The sequence below is a fragment of the Triticum dicoccoides genome, chromosome 1B (assembly GCF_002162155.2).
Source record: "Triticum dicoccoides isolate Atlit2015 ecotype Zavitan chromosome 1B, WEW_v2.0, whole genome shotgun sequence".
In the NCBI taxonomy this organism is placed as follows: Eukaryota; Viridiplantae; Streptophyta; class Magnoliopsida; order Poales; family Poaceae; genus Triticum; species Triticum dicoccoides.
The window spans coordinates 590,206,968-590,221,880 of record NC_041381.1 but is presented as its reverse complement, the minus strand read 5'-3'; the positions used below and the strand labels follow the sequence as shown (position 1 = coordinate 590,221,880).

General features: G+C 46.0%; 3 protein-coding genes and 1 non-coding gene across 4 annotated transcripts; 2 read left to right on the top strand and 2 right to left on the bottom strand.

Annotated features, from left to right (window-relative positions):
• Nucleotides 1-969: 969 nt before the first annotated feature.
• On the top strand, nucleotides 970-1,803 carry LOC119309513 (photosystem II reaction center W protein, chloroplastic-like). The gene is made up of 2 exons (XM_037585506.1): nucleotides 970-1,072; nucleotides 1,160-1,803. Exons 1-2 carry the CDS (start codon nucleotides 1,015-1,017, stop codon nucleotides 1,483-1,485), a joined length of 384 nt encoding a protein of 127 aa, XP_037441403.1. The 5' UTR covers nucleotides 970-1,014; the 3' UTR covers nucleotides 1,486-1,803.
• A 203-nt stretch (nucleotides 1,804-2,006) lies between these two features.
• On the top strand, nucleotides 2,007-2,095 carry TRNAM-CAU. Its single transcript is given in 2 exon segments — nucleotides 2,007-2,044; nucleotides 2,060-2,095. It is a non-coding gene; the product is annotated as a tRNA-Met (tRNA).
• Nucleotides 2,096-4,404: 2,309 nt separating this feature from the next.
• LOC119348946 (protein BREAST CANCER SUSCEPTIBILITY 1 homolog) lies at nucleotides 4,405-9,463 on the bottom strand. Its single transcript, XM_037616948.1, has 14 exons — nucleotides 9,342-9,463; nucleotides 9,123-9,176; nucleotides 8,961-9,031; nucleotides 8,492-8,605; nucleotides 7,737-8,212; nucleotides 7,541-7,639; nucleotides 6,439-7,425; nucleotides 6,253-6,353; nucleotides 5,969-6,155; nucleotides 5,747-5,847; nucleotides 5,550-5,658; nucleotides 5,301-5,466; nucleotides 5,086-5,204; nucleotides 4,405-5,003 (listed from the first exon to the last, which is right to left on the bottom strand). Exons 1-14 carry the CDS (start codon nucleotides 9,395-9,397, stop codon nucleotides 4,665-4,667), a joined length of 2,979 nt encoding a protein of 992 aa, XP_037472845.1. The 5' UTR covers nucleotides 9,398-9,463; the 3' UTR covers nucleotides 4,405-4,664.
• A 2,669-nt stretch (nucleotides 9,464-12,132) lies between these two features.
• On the bottom strand, nucleotides 12,133-14,065 carry LOC119348945 (tyrosine decarboxylase-like). The gene has a single exon (XM_037616947.1). The coding sequence runs from the start codon at nucleotides 14,003-14,005 to the stop codon at nucleotides 12,302-12,304; it is 1,704 nt and encodes a 567-aa protein (XP_037472844.1). The 5' UTR covers nucleotides 14,006-14,065; the 3' UTR covers nucleotides 12,133-12,301.
• Between the last annotated feature and the right edge of the window lie 848 nt (nucleotides 14,066-14,913).

Below are 14,913 nucleotides of genomic sequence, written 5' to 3'. Positions count from 1 at the left end.
CCCGGCGCGCTGCTCTACATACACTTTGGGCCCACCCATTAGCTCTTTTCGGTTTTTCTGCTTTTATGTTTTCATTTTCTATCATTTTCTTCTTTCGCTTTTATTTATTTTAATTTTGAAATAATGAACATTTTTAAAATTTGTGAACTTCATGAAATCTTGAACATTTTCAAATGAGTGAAGATTTTTCATATATTCGTGAACATATTATAAATTCACAAATAATTTTATGAAATCGTGAACATTTTTTGGATTTTATGAACTTTTTATGAAACTCGTGAACATTTTTTTGAATCAATGAACAATTATGGAAATTCATGAACATTTTTTTAGTTTTGACAAACATTTGTTTTTTGGAATTCATGAACGTTTTTTGAATCAGCAAATTGTTTTTGAATTGACAAACTTTTTTGTAATTCACAAACATTTCTTTGTAAGGATTCCGATGATCTGTATTCAGCAAATTAGTCTTTCGTAAGGATTAAGTCCTGTAAGAAACTAACGTCATCCGATGATCTGTATACAGAGAAGTGAACCTATGTGCATAGAAGAACCTATGTGAATGGAAATCCTATGCAGGCAAATAAAAATGCACATTTTGTCTATCTATCTTTCTGCAGCCATAGGTTCTTGCCGTGCCAAATCTATAAATAACCCTCTTTTGTTGTATAGTGCAACCCTACACTTCTGATACTTATGTCTGTTGGCTTTCCTTGGAGAAACACAAGTTGGAGATATGCTGCGTTCGTGCCTGACGCCCGGCGTGCACAGTTGCTTCCTCCGGGAGCCAAGTTGGTTGTGTGATTCAGTGTCTGAACGAGTCTAACTAACTCTGTCGAATTTTCCAACAAGAATCTGTGATGTCAAAGGTGCCAATTAGTAGCCCCATTGGACAGAGAGAGGGGGGGACCTGCAATATATATATACTGGGGCGCCTGTACCTTCTGCACACCCACAAGTTGGTTCTTCTACTGTCACCTGCTGCGTCTCTTAAGGAGCACACATCTTTCAGCAATGGCAACGATCAGTAGCACCATGGTCTTGGTCGCCGCCATACCATCGCCGGCTCTAGGTAAGCAAGCTCATCATTTTTATTCAGAGAAAAATGGCAGTCATGTTAAGTTGCTAACGAGTAAGACTGACTGAGACGACACTGCAGGGCTACCTCAGCTGAGAGTGGCCAGGGCCGAGAGGCTGAGGTGCAGGTTCAGCAAGAGGGTGTCTTCGGCTCTGGCTCCGGTGGTGACCAAGGGCGTGCCGCTTCTCGCCGTGGCGAGCACCACGGCGGCATCAGCGGCCCCGATGCTGGCCTCGGCGCTGGCGCTGGTGGACGAGCGGATGTCAAGTGAGGCCACCGGGCTGAGCAACGACCTGCTGGGGTGGGTCCTGCTGGCTGCCATCGGCCTTGTCTTGTGCTTCTACACCGTCTACTCCTCCACCTTTGACGACGACGACCAGTCCGGCGGCGGCGGCATCGCGCTCTGAGCACCTCCATCATTTTCTCTTGCCTGCCTGATGCGTGAAAGCTTTGCGTAGTTACCTCGAATCTATCAAGCAACAAGCATGGATGAACACTGGGCTACTGATTACCGCAGGAAAACTGAAGCTAGCTATATGTATGATACTAGTGTTAAATAGCTGCAGAGCCCGGGGGTGAGCCTCCTTTTCCAAAAAAGAAAAAAAAACTTACTTTTTTTTTTGTTTTAGCTGCGGTCGTTATGGTCCTGCTCTTGTGTGTCATCTGCTGTTACAAGCCTGGGGTCGTAATTATAATAATTAATATAACTTGCGTTAAACCTCTTCCGGCTGTGCATCCCTTGATTTTTCTTCATGCAGCGTTAATTACAGTTGCAGAACCATCGAAGTTGGCTGTAAATTGGGTAATAAACAGGCCTTAAATATAGTGCCTGCATAGAAGTTGGCTGAAATAGTACTGTCATCTATGCTTTGCATGCATGGTCCTGCTGCTTAACAAGGATGCTTGTTTCGGCTCTAGTCCAACAAGTGGGGTGGTGGCGCAGTTGGCTAGCGCGTAGGTCTCATAGCTGAAACGTGAGCAATCCTGAGGTCGAGAGTTCGAGCCTCTCTCACCCCACACTCTAAATAGAGACCACCGTACTGATGAAACGCTCAATGGCAACTTGGGTCGCCACATGGTACATCTGATTCGTCAGGTGAAACCGAGCATGTCTGAACCATGGTCTTCTTTTTCTTTTGGTTTTTTGTTCAAACGCGTCCTGCCCAGGCACCGGATTCAGGCTGCAACTTTTGCCGGGGTCAGCCACTATCTTTGAATGTTGATATCCCATAAACCGGCACTCATCAGAAATGTACATAACCTGCTGCCTGTTGTTGCAACTGAAAAAACAGATTCTTGGCTCGGATCATGTGCGAATTGCTGAACCAACAGATAGAATTGCCATGTTGCTAGAATGTCACCGCTCTTGTGTTCTTATATCTACATATTGATTGAAGCATCCATCTGTCTACTAGTACTACCTTACGTTCGAACAAATCTGAAAGGGTATTTGCGTGTGAAAGCTTGGAGACTGTTATGCAATCGTTTAGCTTCATATTCAGGGTACGACTGGAGTTTGCCTAAGCATCACTCCAGACTCTAGTGCGTATCACTGAAGATGTTCCGTATGATATTAATGTGGGCCAGTGTCCTCTTTTATAATCCAAGAAAAGGTCGATATCCAATGAAGGAAAAATCTAGGCCCGAAGCCTGCATCATATTATTAACCTCCTATGGGTTACATTGTCCATTGCTACTTGTCGAGATCATCCTGATTCAGTATTGGGTATACTTTAGCTCGATCTTCGTGATTCAGTTGATCCTGCTCAATGATGTGATGTTGTGTGACAGCAGAAGTATATGTTCTCTGAAGTGCTGACAAGTCCATGAATCTCGAATCCGTCATCCATGGTCAGCAGATTGGCAAAATATGCATCTTGTGTGTTTTGAAGTGCATGATCATCTTATTCTTCGATCAACGGGGGCTCGCCCCCAACTCCATTTCACGTTCTTCGCTTGCCCTGTTGCCAGGGTGACCTGGAGGACAGTGGCATGCATGTTTGGCACTGCTCTGTGCCCTGATAACATTTGGCAAGTCTATGTGTGGTGCTTTACGTTCTTCCCTGGCGGGGAAAAGTTTTATACAACGGGGATTGCTGCTGTGTGTTGGGCGATCTGGTCTTGTCGCAATAGAGCTACCTTTGAGTTCAAACCGCTTACAAATCCTTTTGAATGTATCTTTTCTGCGTGTGCTCTAATGTGCTACTGGGCAGGAATGCTGAAGCAAGATGACGCGACTACCATGAGGGACGGGGCGAAGATGCTGAAGGAGAACGCGTCGATGATGATGAGAATCTGTGCGGCGAACCACGAAGAATCGGCCTGCTGATCTGCTGAAGATGCTACCACGTGGTTTAGCTAGATGTTTGAGTTGCTTTCCCCCAGCGCAGGCCTGAACTTGTGTTGCTCAGTTGTTGCGAGCCTATGTCGTGTGTTCTTTTAGGGCTGTAGGCCCTGGATTCTAGCTACTGAGATTTGGTGTCGTCGAGTTTTCGCCCCACGGTGAGTAATCTCGATGGCGAGTGCTCACAGTGGGTTTCCCGGCGATGCTTTGGACTCGCTTCCCCTTTTCTCCTATCTTTGGACTGTTGTATTTCCGGTATATTGCAGTAATGGAAAGGGGTAATGCCCGGTTCAAAAAAAAAAAGAAACTCCATTTCACTGAAACGAAAGCCATACCACACAGCAGTTGAGTAGATCGAAAAGTAGAAACAAAACCTCTCAACTCTCCCCTTGTAGATGATCAGGTAACAAGCCAAACGAAATTACCAACATTTACATCAACCAACTCCACAGAGGAACACAGATAAAGCAGACTAGATGGTCATGTCGTCAGGATATATACATAATAAGGAAAAGAGTATGTTTTCAATCTGAACCACATTCTCAAAGGCTGTGTTGCTGCCACGTACGTCCCTCTTTACAGCCCTACAAGTAAACAATTCGTGTGCGTTTCTTCACAGAATTATTTCACACGAGATGCCTATTAAAAGCTCGCTTTTCTCAAGATGGCGGCCGATGGAAGTGTGAGGGGGCGTGTCAGTGGGATGGACATCCAAGATTCCGCAATCGATACCACTTGCTCTTCTCTGAATATCAACTGAATCATGAACATCTTCCCTCATGAGACCCTTTCCAAGACGTACCCCAATTGCATGCATCTCAATGCAACTGACACCACCCTAAACACATCAGGAATGAAGCATCGAATGATGTATTATGCGTTAATAATCATCCTGTGGCGATTAATCTGGCTCCAAGTAATAGGTAGCACATTTTCAACAAAGATAGGAAAAGGGCAAATCTCTTCATATGGCAAAAAAGAATAGGAAAAGGGCAAATCTCTTTATATGGAATGCCGGCACTGGTAGAGCGTGAAATATCTTTACATTGGAACGATGAAGTTAACTCTTCATCAACACAGGGGGTTCAACCTCTTTTTGAAAGAAAAAACAACAAAAACACAATGTTGTCTTATAATTTCTACATGACACGATATAAAGCATGCACTTGTATTCAGTGCCACCCTGGATTTTTCCTCTTTACTACTAAGCCCACTGACATGAGAAGCCTTCTTTGACCTCAGTCACAGAGGTTGCAGCTTGCAAGCCGCAACGGAGTCGATTATCCAGGCACTGCTAGCGGCTACACCACCAGAGGCAAAGGCCAGAGCCTGGGCATCATCAGCCTGCCTGCGCCGATAATAGTCATTGCCGTCAAGGTTCGCCTTCCCCTGGTTCTCGAGGCTGTACACGACTATGACGGGGGAACTGTCATCAAGCAGCTTCTGGTGGTCCCTTGAGACGGGCTTCCGGTGCAGAACGGTGCCACCTGCCGCGACCATCAGGTCCTGCAGGAAGCCTCTGTAGGTCATGGTGTAGTCTCCATGGAGGTAGAACTGCATGCCGTTGAACAGCCTGGGTTGCTGCAGAACAAATGGATAGTTAACTGACTGATGTAGAAGTACAATAACAGTAGGGTGTATAGCAGTGTCAAATAAACAGTACCTTGTTGATCACTCTCTGTCTTCCTAACTTGGGACCCTCACGGACCCCATGAACATCCGTGGTGACTTCGAATTTCTGCTCGTCAGCAGGTTCCATGCCATCCATGCAAGCCTTAACCCCTACAGCAGTATAAAGCCAGCATTTAGCAACAAAGGGCATCAATTGATCAATATCAGCTCTGCTCAGATGGAACAGTTAGACCGCTATCCACTTACAGTTGATGGAGACAATCCATTTGCCGTTCAAGATTGCCATTAGAAACTTCAGTGTGCGCTTGCAAGCGCCAGAGGGGTCAGTTGATGCAATGACATGGGTAACGCTGGGGCTCCAGCTCTTGGAAATAGGCACACCAGCTAATTTTGCAAATTCTGTTACGGCACCCTGAGCAATTCGATCATTTTGTCTCAATTAAAATTCATATAGAACAAAAATCATGGATTTGATAAGGAAAATAAGATGTGTACCTTCTCAGCAGCAGAAAGAGCTGAACAGCAGAGAACCCACTTCTGTGGTGATCCTGATGGCCATTTCCAGTTATTACTGCAAGCTTGGCTAGATCTTACTTGAGATGGACTGAAAAAAACAGTTGCCCTCCAGTAAGTAATCATACTCATACACATGACCATTACAAGACCGTTTAAACAGCAGGTTCTGGGGATACCATTTTGGTGCTGTTATCCTTTTGGATTGCTTTTGTGGCTCAGAAACTTCATTTGGCAACTTGGAAGACTGATGCAAAGGGCATAGCATCACAAAGTTTTCCTGACAGTGAAAATAAATTAGAGCAATAAGGTGGCAATTTAGAACTTTGACAAATCACAAATGGCAAAGAATTATTCTGATAAAGTTGAAATTGCTAGATCAGAACACAATATGAACTTACATTATCCCATCTGCATTCTGGGATCAATTTAGCACATGTGAAGTGGAAGCTTCTCCGACAACTCTTGTCAAAGCAACCAAGCGCCGCACCTTTGACTCCGCAGCAAGCACATTTGATCCTTTTGCTTCTAGTTAACTCAGGCGCAAGATTAAATACTGAGTCATTTTCAAAGTAGACATCTGGAGCCCTATGGTAAAATAAAAAGGTATAAATGAAAATTAGCTAGATATAACAAGAACAAAAATATTCTACAATACAATCATGTGCTGGAAAGGACAACAAACCACTCCATGCAGTTCTTGTGAGAATGTACAACATTAGCCCCTCCACCAAACTCTGCAGGGACTTGTTTTCCGTTATGGTAGTGAACCATCTCTCCAGACTCCTTCAAGAAAGTAGAGATATTTTCCATTCAGTACCAAGGATTTGGGAACATCAGGATGAGGCATTTGAAAATGATATGAACATACCTCTGTGATATCAGCAGACTGGCAGAAAGCACAGAAAACCTTAGAGACAGTATCATCACATTTCTTCAGGAAAGTATTACCAGTGCAAGCTTGGAGCTTTTCAAAGTTTTTCATTCCTGAACAATCTGTTTGTTTGATACCTTTTGCACATTTGTTCTTAACTGATGCATCCATTGGTGAACAAGCTGCACGTATTGCCTCACTACTTTGGCATCTACCAAGTAAAATGCTTGATGTATTTGCACTGATGTTTGATTTCATGCTATCAGGCCCTATCTGACTATTCATTTCTTCACTGAACTTGCTCTTTTTACTTCTACCATCCAAAAGTTCGTGTTGGGTGCAACTTTTCATGAAGCTGTGGAGTAGCGGCATTTCTGTTTCATTTCTAGAGACATCAATAACTCCTATCTTTTCAGCATTGACACCGTCAGGCATTTTTCTAACTCGCTTACTTCTTGGGTCAGAGTTACTCTCTGTAGTCTCAACAGTACTCTTCCCTGTTGTTCCCAGCTTCCTTGCACATTTCTTCTGTTGACCACTTTTCTCCTTTTTCTGAGATCTTTCTGGGAGGTGTCCGTCATGTACTTCAATCTCCAAACTATTTTCTCGAGGGTGAAATGTCCCCATGGAGTTATCATCGGAACAGGGAAATAGATTGATGCCGTTACCAGCCTTGTTTCTTCTACTTGAAGTATTCTTCTCTATAGTACTGCTGTTTTTCTCGCATGACTTTGCAGCAAGACTTTTAGTGATATTTGAATCTTGTTGGTTGGCATCAGCTTCTTTTGTGATAACCTCCAGCAACTTTATCTTCCTGCTGTTCCCACCTCTTGCCTTCTTCCCCTTCTGCTTCATTTCTTTATTAGCATTGACAGGCTGAGCTGCATTATTTGTATGACCTGACTCATCGAATGAACCACCAAGCTGTATATCTTCCTCGTCATCTTTCTCTGCTATGTGATCTAATATATCCTGAAATTTACCCTGAACAGTCCAAACAGTCAAGTATAATACATGCTAAATATAAAGTAGATGCAAATCAGATTATAAAGAAGAAACAGGACAAAATGTACAGTGTGTCTGGCCACATGTAGTTTACCTGCTTTTTCCGTGGAGTAGAACGCAGCTCAGGAGAGCAAGGCCTCTGGGACCATTCAAAGATTTCACTATCAAAGGCATCTGGAACCACAGCTTTGCTCTGCAACTCAAATAGCTAACCGTAAGCACATTTTTTGCAAAGCTAGTAAGCACAAATTTTGAACAGGAAAAAAGACATAAATGTTCAGAAAACATACATTTGGAGTCGTGTTAGGAGGGGTTCCAGCATCAGAACCTTTGATGTCACTAAAGGTTGGTGCATTGTGACGCAAGGGCGTGGCCAGTGATGGTGGTTCACTTAACGTTTCAAGAGTGCCGCCTTCTGCATCCTCTCCTTCCCTTAACCAAAAAAAGGGTGACAATGAGAAACCTCCCAGTTTATCAGAGGCCGATGCTTTATCTTTGCCTTCTTGAACATCACCATTCAATTTATCTTTCATCTCTTCAGATTTCATAATCTTCTGAGGTCTCATTGGCGTCTCAGATTCAGGGAATGGTGTCACATGTATTCTCTTGTTCGCAGAGAAAGAAGGCTTTTTAGTAGGACCAGATGCAGAAGCCAGAGTAGGTTTTGTTTTCTTTGCTTTCTTCTCGGATGGTATCTTCTTCTTTTGCACTGTTGATTTTGGCAACCTTTCAGACTTTTTCCCACTGTTGTCATGCTTTGATCCATCTTCAAGATCAAGTAAGAACAAGACAGTAAGCACAAGACTGAAGACTAATTGTCCTAAAAAAATCTGTAAAAGTTGATTTCAGTTTTATAGAGGCAAACAGACAACCATCCACCAGACAGCAATGCCTAAATGGATACAACAACAAATGTGGTACAGACCCCGGCGGATGCAAAACAACCACATAATTAAATCGGCCTTCAAAATAAAATTTCACAATTGACCAGCTTGCACATATGCTAGCGAACAAAAGAAGAGTTGACGCTATGCCAGAAAATTACCTGCAACTTGTGCCGTAGAAGTCACCTGTGTTGAGACAACATTACTTCCTGATGCAGCCTCCATGCTTTTCAAGATGCCGACCAAATTGTCCATGTGCGGTGCCGGCCGGATTTCTACAAGCAAAGCCAGGCTTTATAATGTGAGTTTTATATTAGATTAAGATCAAGCCATCACGTTAGAACTTGCAGAGTTGCAGTAAACACCAGCTCATCAAAATCAGTTTTGTGGAGTTTTAATAGCACTGTGGTTCCGATTTTTCGCATATAGTTAGATAGATATTTAATTGTTTCGTAAAGCAGACATATCATGCATGTTAGTAACATTATCCAATCCTTAAAAAGGTGAAGCTTTTTTGTGCGCACGGGAAAACAATTCCGTCTTTTGCAGTCCAACATTTTCTACACAATACATATATATATAACTTGAGCAGCCTAAGAAGGCCAGATAACAACAGCTACGCCCACTGACCTCTTCGGCGGAACGGCACCTTACACACAGGGCAGGTGGAGGAGGACTTCATCGACTCCGTGAGGCAATGGCTGCGACAAGGTTGGGAGCGCACACATGAACCCAGATCGGATAGTTTTACAGTGATATCGCAACGGAGGGGAACAGGCGGAAGGGACTCACTTGCAGAAGATGTGGTTGCAGGTGACGGACACCGCCGATCTGAGCAGGCTCAGGCTGCCACCAGGATCAAATTGACGAACAACAGCCAGTCAAAATCAATCAACAACAACAAAGGGGACAAATCGAATAACTGATGTCTACAGATCCAGGCGTCGGCCACGAGGGCGCGGACGAGACGAGGGGAAAGAAAGGGGCCGGCGGGGCGGCGAGCGGGCGTACCAGATGGGGCACTTGAGCTCCCGTCCCATCCTCTCGAGGCTGCCCATGTCCGCCATTCCGATCGCTGGGTCTCCGGAGTCTCTGCGGGTGCGGGGATTTCCGGATTTTGTGAGGTGTTGGGGGAGGGGTTTCGGGGGCGGGGCGGGGGATTTATTTATGTTGGCGGGAGTTTTCCCTCCAAGGTTTTCATTTCAATTTGGTTTGGTGCGTTCCCTTCCTTTCCTTCCTCGGGAAGGAGGCAGGAGGCGAGCCCGCCGACCAACCAAGGCGCCTCCGTGTCACTGTCACGTGGCCGTCCCTAGTGGCGCCGTGGCGGTAACCGGGTTTACCTTTTTTTGTTTTGCAACATACTCCCTCCTTTCCGGTTTATAAGGCTCAATTTAAAAATCTCATCAACCAATGTAGATGGTCAGTGGTGGAATACCTTTTGGAGTTTGCAAAAGCACCCAATTAATGCTCTTGTTTTCCTCAAAAAGTATGTTTACCAATGCATTAATTGCAATGCATGCATGCATAAATTACATGCATTGGTCAATTTTCTCTTAATACTTGCATGCAATGATTTAATGCACCTTAGAATCTGAACATGTGATGGGAAACAACCAAATTGAGCCTTATAAAATGGAAAAAGTACAATTTTGAGATAAGCCCTATAAACCGGAAAGGAGGGAGTAGGTTTTGGTATGGGTGGCCAGGCCCTGACAGGCTTGGGCTCCCAATGTGCCTAAAGGATAGTGTCCCAAAAATTATGGTTTTGTATAGAAAAATGTGTAGTGCCTCCTTGGGTATCATGTATCTTTGCTGTTTCTCTCTTTTTCTCTTTTGTTTTGGTTTGTATGGCTTGTGATGTGGTGGTTTCTTTATAACATATAGCGCGCGGGGCAACCTTTTTTCGCCAATATAGAAAAAAAATGCCCAGATGAATTGAAATGTGTGTAAAATCCTGGAACGTGGAATGCAATGTTTTAAATGTGTGTTGAATGTGGATGCGGTTAATTGGAATACAGCTGAATGAGGTGAAACGTTACGGAATGTACCCGAATATTATTGAATTAAATAATTCAAATAAGGTTGGATGTTGTCGTCGAAACAATAATGAATTGTACGTATTGGAAAACATTGCTGTCTTGTCATCAATAATCGATGTTGGACGGCGGACCACCCGGCCAAAAGGAGGTTGCCTCAACCCAACTACTTGCCCCTTGCGCGACCAAAACAAGGAGTCAATTCAACACATCATCATGTCATTTGCCTTTTTCCGGGCAGGACCGGTCTTGCATTCTCCAAATACTAGGTCTGATTGTTACTGTTCCACAACCCACCACTGGTTATCGGTTGATGGTGTCAAGCTCTCAATCAAACTCCCAAATAACCTCGAAAAGGGCTTAACTGGGGAAAGATCTGGAGCTAATAATATGTAAAACCTTGTGATCGGGAAAGATAGAAGACCACTGAAGGCATGCCACCGCTCGATCAAGTTGTACCTTCACATTTTTATCACCTTCCAGCTTATTATTATAAGTCCAAGGAACTCCATGAAAACCCAGATCAAATAAATTGCAAAGAGAACCTCACGAAAATTAGCCATAATTTTATGTGATCACTTATTCAGAGAAAGGTGCTCATTCTGCCACACTGCCTCGTTAAAATCACCAACCATGAAACTACGGCCCAGACCCAAATGGTTTAGTTCACCTAAACAGATCCCACATCACACACCTCTGGCTCGCCTTTGATTTCCCATAGACAAAAATGTTTCTCCATTTAGTTCCAACACCATTGCAAATGTACATGTCAATGAAGTGTTCTCCATATTTTTTCAACTCCAAAATGTAAAGATCATCCCAAAATACCGCTAGTACACCCCTTTGCCTCGCATAAACACGGTAAAAACATTTTTCATACCCAAGCGATAACGCAAACTCTCAACATATTTTTTATTTTGCCTTGTTTCAGAAAGAAAAATAACGTTGGTTTGGTGTGTATTTGTAAGGCACACAAGCTCTTGAACTGTATGAGGTCAACACAAACCTGGCAGTCAATGGCGGAGCTACACTATCAATGGTGGGCGGGCCAGTACAAAGAAAATCCACTAATTTTTCTTTCACAACTCAATCTATTCTGAATCCTCCACTGCATTTGCTACTGGTTGGGCGAGCCGTGGCCTATTTTTGATACACATAGCTCCGACAGTGCTGGCAGTTCCAGCAAATCATGTTCATGTCTCCTGACGGTACATTCATTTATGACTGGACATTGAGAAATATATATGATACATGTTAGATCTCTGGAATGTATCTGAAATTATTGTAACATGACTAAAATAATACTCCCTCCGTCCCAAAATTCTTGTCTTACATTTGTCTAAATACGGATGTATCAAGTCACGTTTTAGTATTAGATACATCCGTATCTAGACGAATCTAAGACAAGAATTTTGGGACGGAGGGAGTAGATGGGAATGTGAATATTTTGAATATGAAATAATCAATGAAATATGGCTAAAATATTGTTACTTTAGAATCTTCTTTTAACTTTTTTGAAATGTCATTGAAATAAAGATTTGTGAAAAAAACTATCTAAGGAAAATATTATAATAAATATTTATATTTTGAAATTTCCAGACTAAATAGAAAGTGACATTGTTTAAAATCCATCCCAAATAAATTGTAATTCAGCAAGTGAAGTTGTCTGGAAATGATAGAGAAAAGCTGAGCAATAGATGAACACCACATCAGGAAAAAAACTTATGAAAATGCTGCAAAACAAATACTAGTGAAAAACACATGATTGATCCATGTCTGCTTCACTTAGTAATGCTTTTGTGTTGTGACGTCTCTCCAAGCCATTGATACACCTTCACATCCAAATCCAATAGTATTTACTTATTTTCGAAAGTATACAAATCCAATATTTAATCCATGGACAGGACAGGTACACCCTAATCTCACCAGTTCCTTTTATTTACCCAAGAGGAAAGCCAACGCGTAAGAACGAATCACGCGGTACGCAGTGCGCGGCGGTGAGCGCCATTTCTCATGCACGCCGGTCTCCATGCGACGGGCATCCTCAACCGTACGCCCCTTCGAACGAGCAGCCGGAGCGACGCCGGCGCCCGCCGGGGCAAGCACCGCGTCGGCTTGCTCCTGCACGACGCTCCACGCCTCCCGGACGTGCCGCTCCTCCGTCAGCGAGTTCCCGATGGCGCACCGCAGCACGTACATGCCACCCACCACCGCGCAGCTCATGTACGCGCGCCCCGTCGCGTTCACCGCCTCCAGCAGCCTCCGGTTGAGCTCGTTCGTCGTGGTCTCGGCCATGCCGTCGTCGACGGGGCGGAGGCGGAAGCACACGAGCCCGAACCGCGCCGGCACGGGCACCTCGAACCGCGGGTCGGCGCGCACCATGGCTTCGAAGGCCGCGGCCATGCGCACGTGGGCGCGCACGAAGCCGCGGAGGCCCTCCACGCCGTGGCAGCGGAGCACGAGCCACAGCTTCAGCGCGCGGAACCGGCGGCTCAGCGCCACCTGCCAGTCCTTGTAGTCCACGACGCCCGATGCAGCTGCGTCCTTGAGGATCACGTCGTCGTCGGTGCCGAGCGACGCCACGAGCGCCGTGGGATGCCGCACCCACAGCGCGCAGCAGTCCATGTTGGACAGGAGCCACTTGTGCGGGTTCGTGCTGAACGAGTCCACGGCCGCGGCGCCCGCGGTGATGTGGCTGAACTCCGGGCAAATACACGCTGCGCCGGCGTAGGCTGCGTCCACGTGCACCCACACGCCGTGGCCCGCCACCGCGGCGCACAGCTCGCGGAGAGGGTCGACCGCCGCCGTCGGAGTGGTCCCCACAGTCGCGCACAGGAAGAGAGGGACCCTCCCAGCTGCCTCGTCGGCGCGCACGGCGGCCTGCAGTGCCGCCGGCGACAGCGTGAAGCCGCTCTCGCGGCACGTCGGTATCACCCGGCAGTTCGCCCGGCGAATGCCGGCGACGTGCGCGGCCTTCTTGATCGAGAAGTGGGTCTGGTCGGAGCAGTAGACGACGAGGTCGCCCATCCTCTCCTCGCCTCCTACTTCGGCGAGCTTCCGGTCCCTCGCGGCGACGATGGTGCAGAGCATGGCCTCGCACGACGTCCCGAGCAGCGTGCCGCCGCCGCCACCGCAGAAGAGCAGCTGCTCCGGGAGGTGTAGCGCCTTACCCAGCCAATCTGTAACAACGACCTCGAGCTCGGTGGCCGCCGGCGAGGCGGCCCAGGTAAAAGGGTTGATGTTGAGGCCCGCGGCGAGGGCCTCGCCGAGCGCGCCCACGTTGCTCGCCGTCGCCGCGAAGTGCGCGAAATGACGGGGGCTCTGCCAGTGGGTGACGCCGGGAAGGATGAGGTCCCGGATGTCGCGCAGCGCCGAGGCGAGCGCGTCGGGCTCCGGCCACGACGGCGCCGTGTCGGGAAGCTGCCGGGCTAGGAACCCGGGAGCGACGGCCGGGCGAACAGGGTACTCGTCGATGCGGTCGTAGTAGTCCGCGATGAAGTCCATGACTTGACGTCCCTGACGCCGGAACTCGCCGGCGTCTAGAGGAAGGGGCCCAACTCCGAGGGTAGACGTAGCAGCCGCAGCCGGGGGAGAGCCGGTGTCCCGGGCGGTGTCGTTGGCATGGTTGAAGCTTGCCATGGCAGGGGGCAGGAGCTAGCTTGATCGAGTGGAGTGCCAACACTGGGTTATGAGCCTGTGACTCTGCAAGTCTGCAGTGAGTGAAGAAGGCGTGGAGTGTGGCTCATTTAAAGGCCGGCGTGCATCGCTGCATGCATTTTTTTTCCTGCCACATCATATTTTTTCTAAAATCATAAATGCCACATTGCCACACGTGTAACACCCAGCACTCGGGCCTGACTTTTTTAAACTCAAGTTGTCATTCAAAAAGAATAAAGTAAGGGAGTACCTAGAACTCATCTAGATGAGATATAATTTAGTCTCATTCACTTTGAAAACAAGAACAGATAGAACCCACGTCAGCACACACACATCTTATAGCATCACATCCAATGACTATAAAAGATGAATGAGACCAAATTATATCTCATCTAGATGAGTTCTAGCAAAACTGATAAAGTAAACCAAAGCTTGACATTCGAAAAGAAAGCTATCATGCTTAACAACTAAACCTGCCATCCTCGCATGACTAAATTTATACCATAAAAAACGTTCAAAGTTGCCGCCATGTGATCATGTCACACGTGTGACACTTATCAGGGTCCTATTTTTCAAGAACTTTGCTGCACCTACACCTTAATAATCTCAAATACTAGTACATAGTACTATACTCAGGATCCTATTTATTATTAAAGAGGAGTTGATAGGAAAAGTGCCCTTATGAGCTCGAGCTTAAATTAGCTCGGATGAACAGTAAAATCAAAGAAAATTAAAGAAATTCTATTTTTTTGGGGGGCGTGCTACGCGTCCGCTGGTTGATCTTTCTAAAAGATCAGCCGGGTCACGAGTCGTCTGATTTGCCACATCAAGCGACCGAGCGTGCATCACCGTTGCAACACATGTCTTGTTGCAAAATTATTTATGCAACA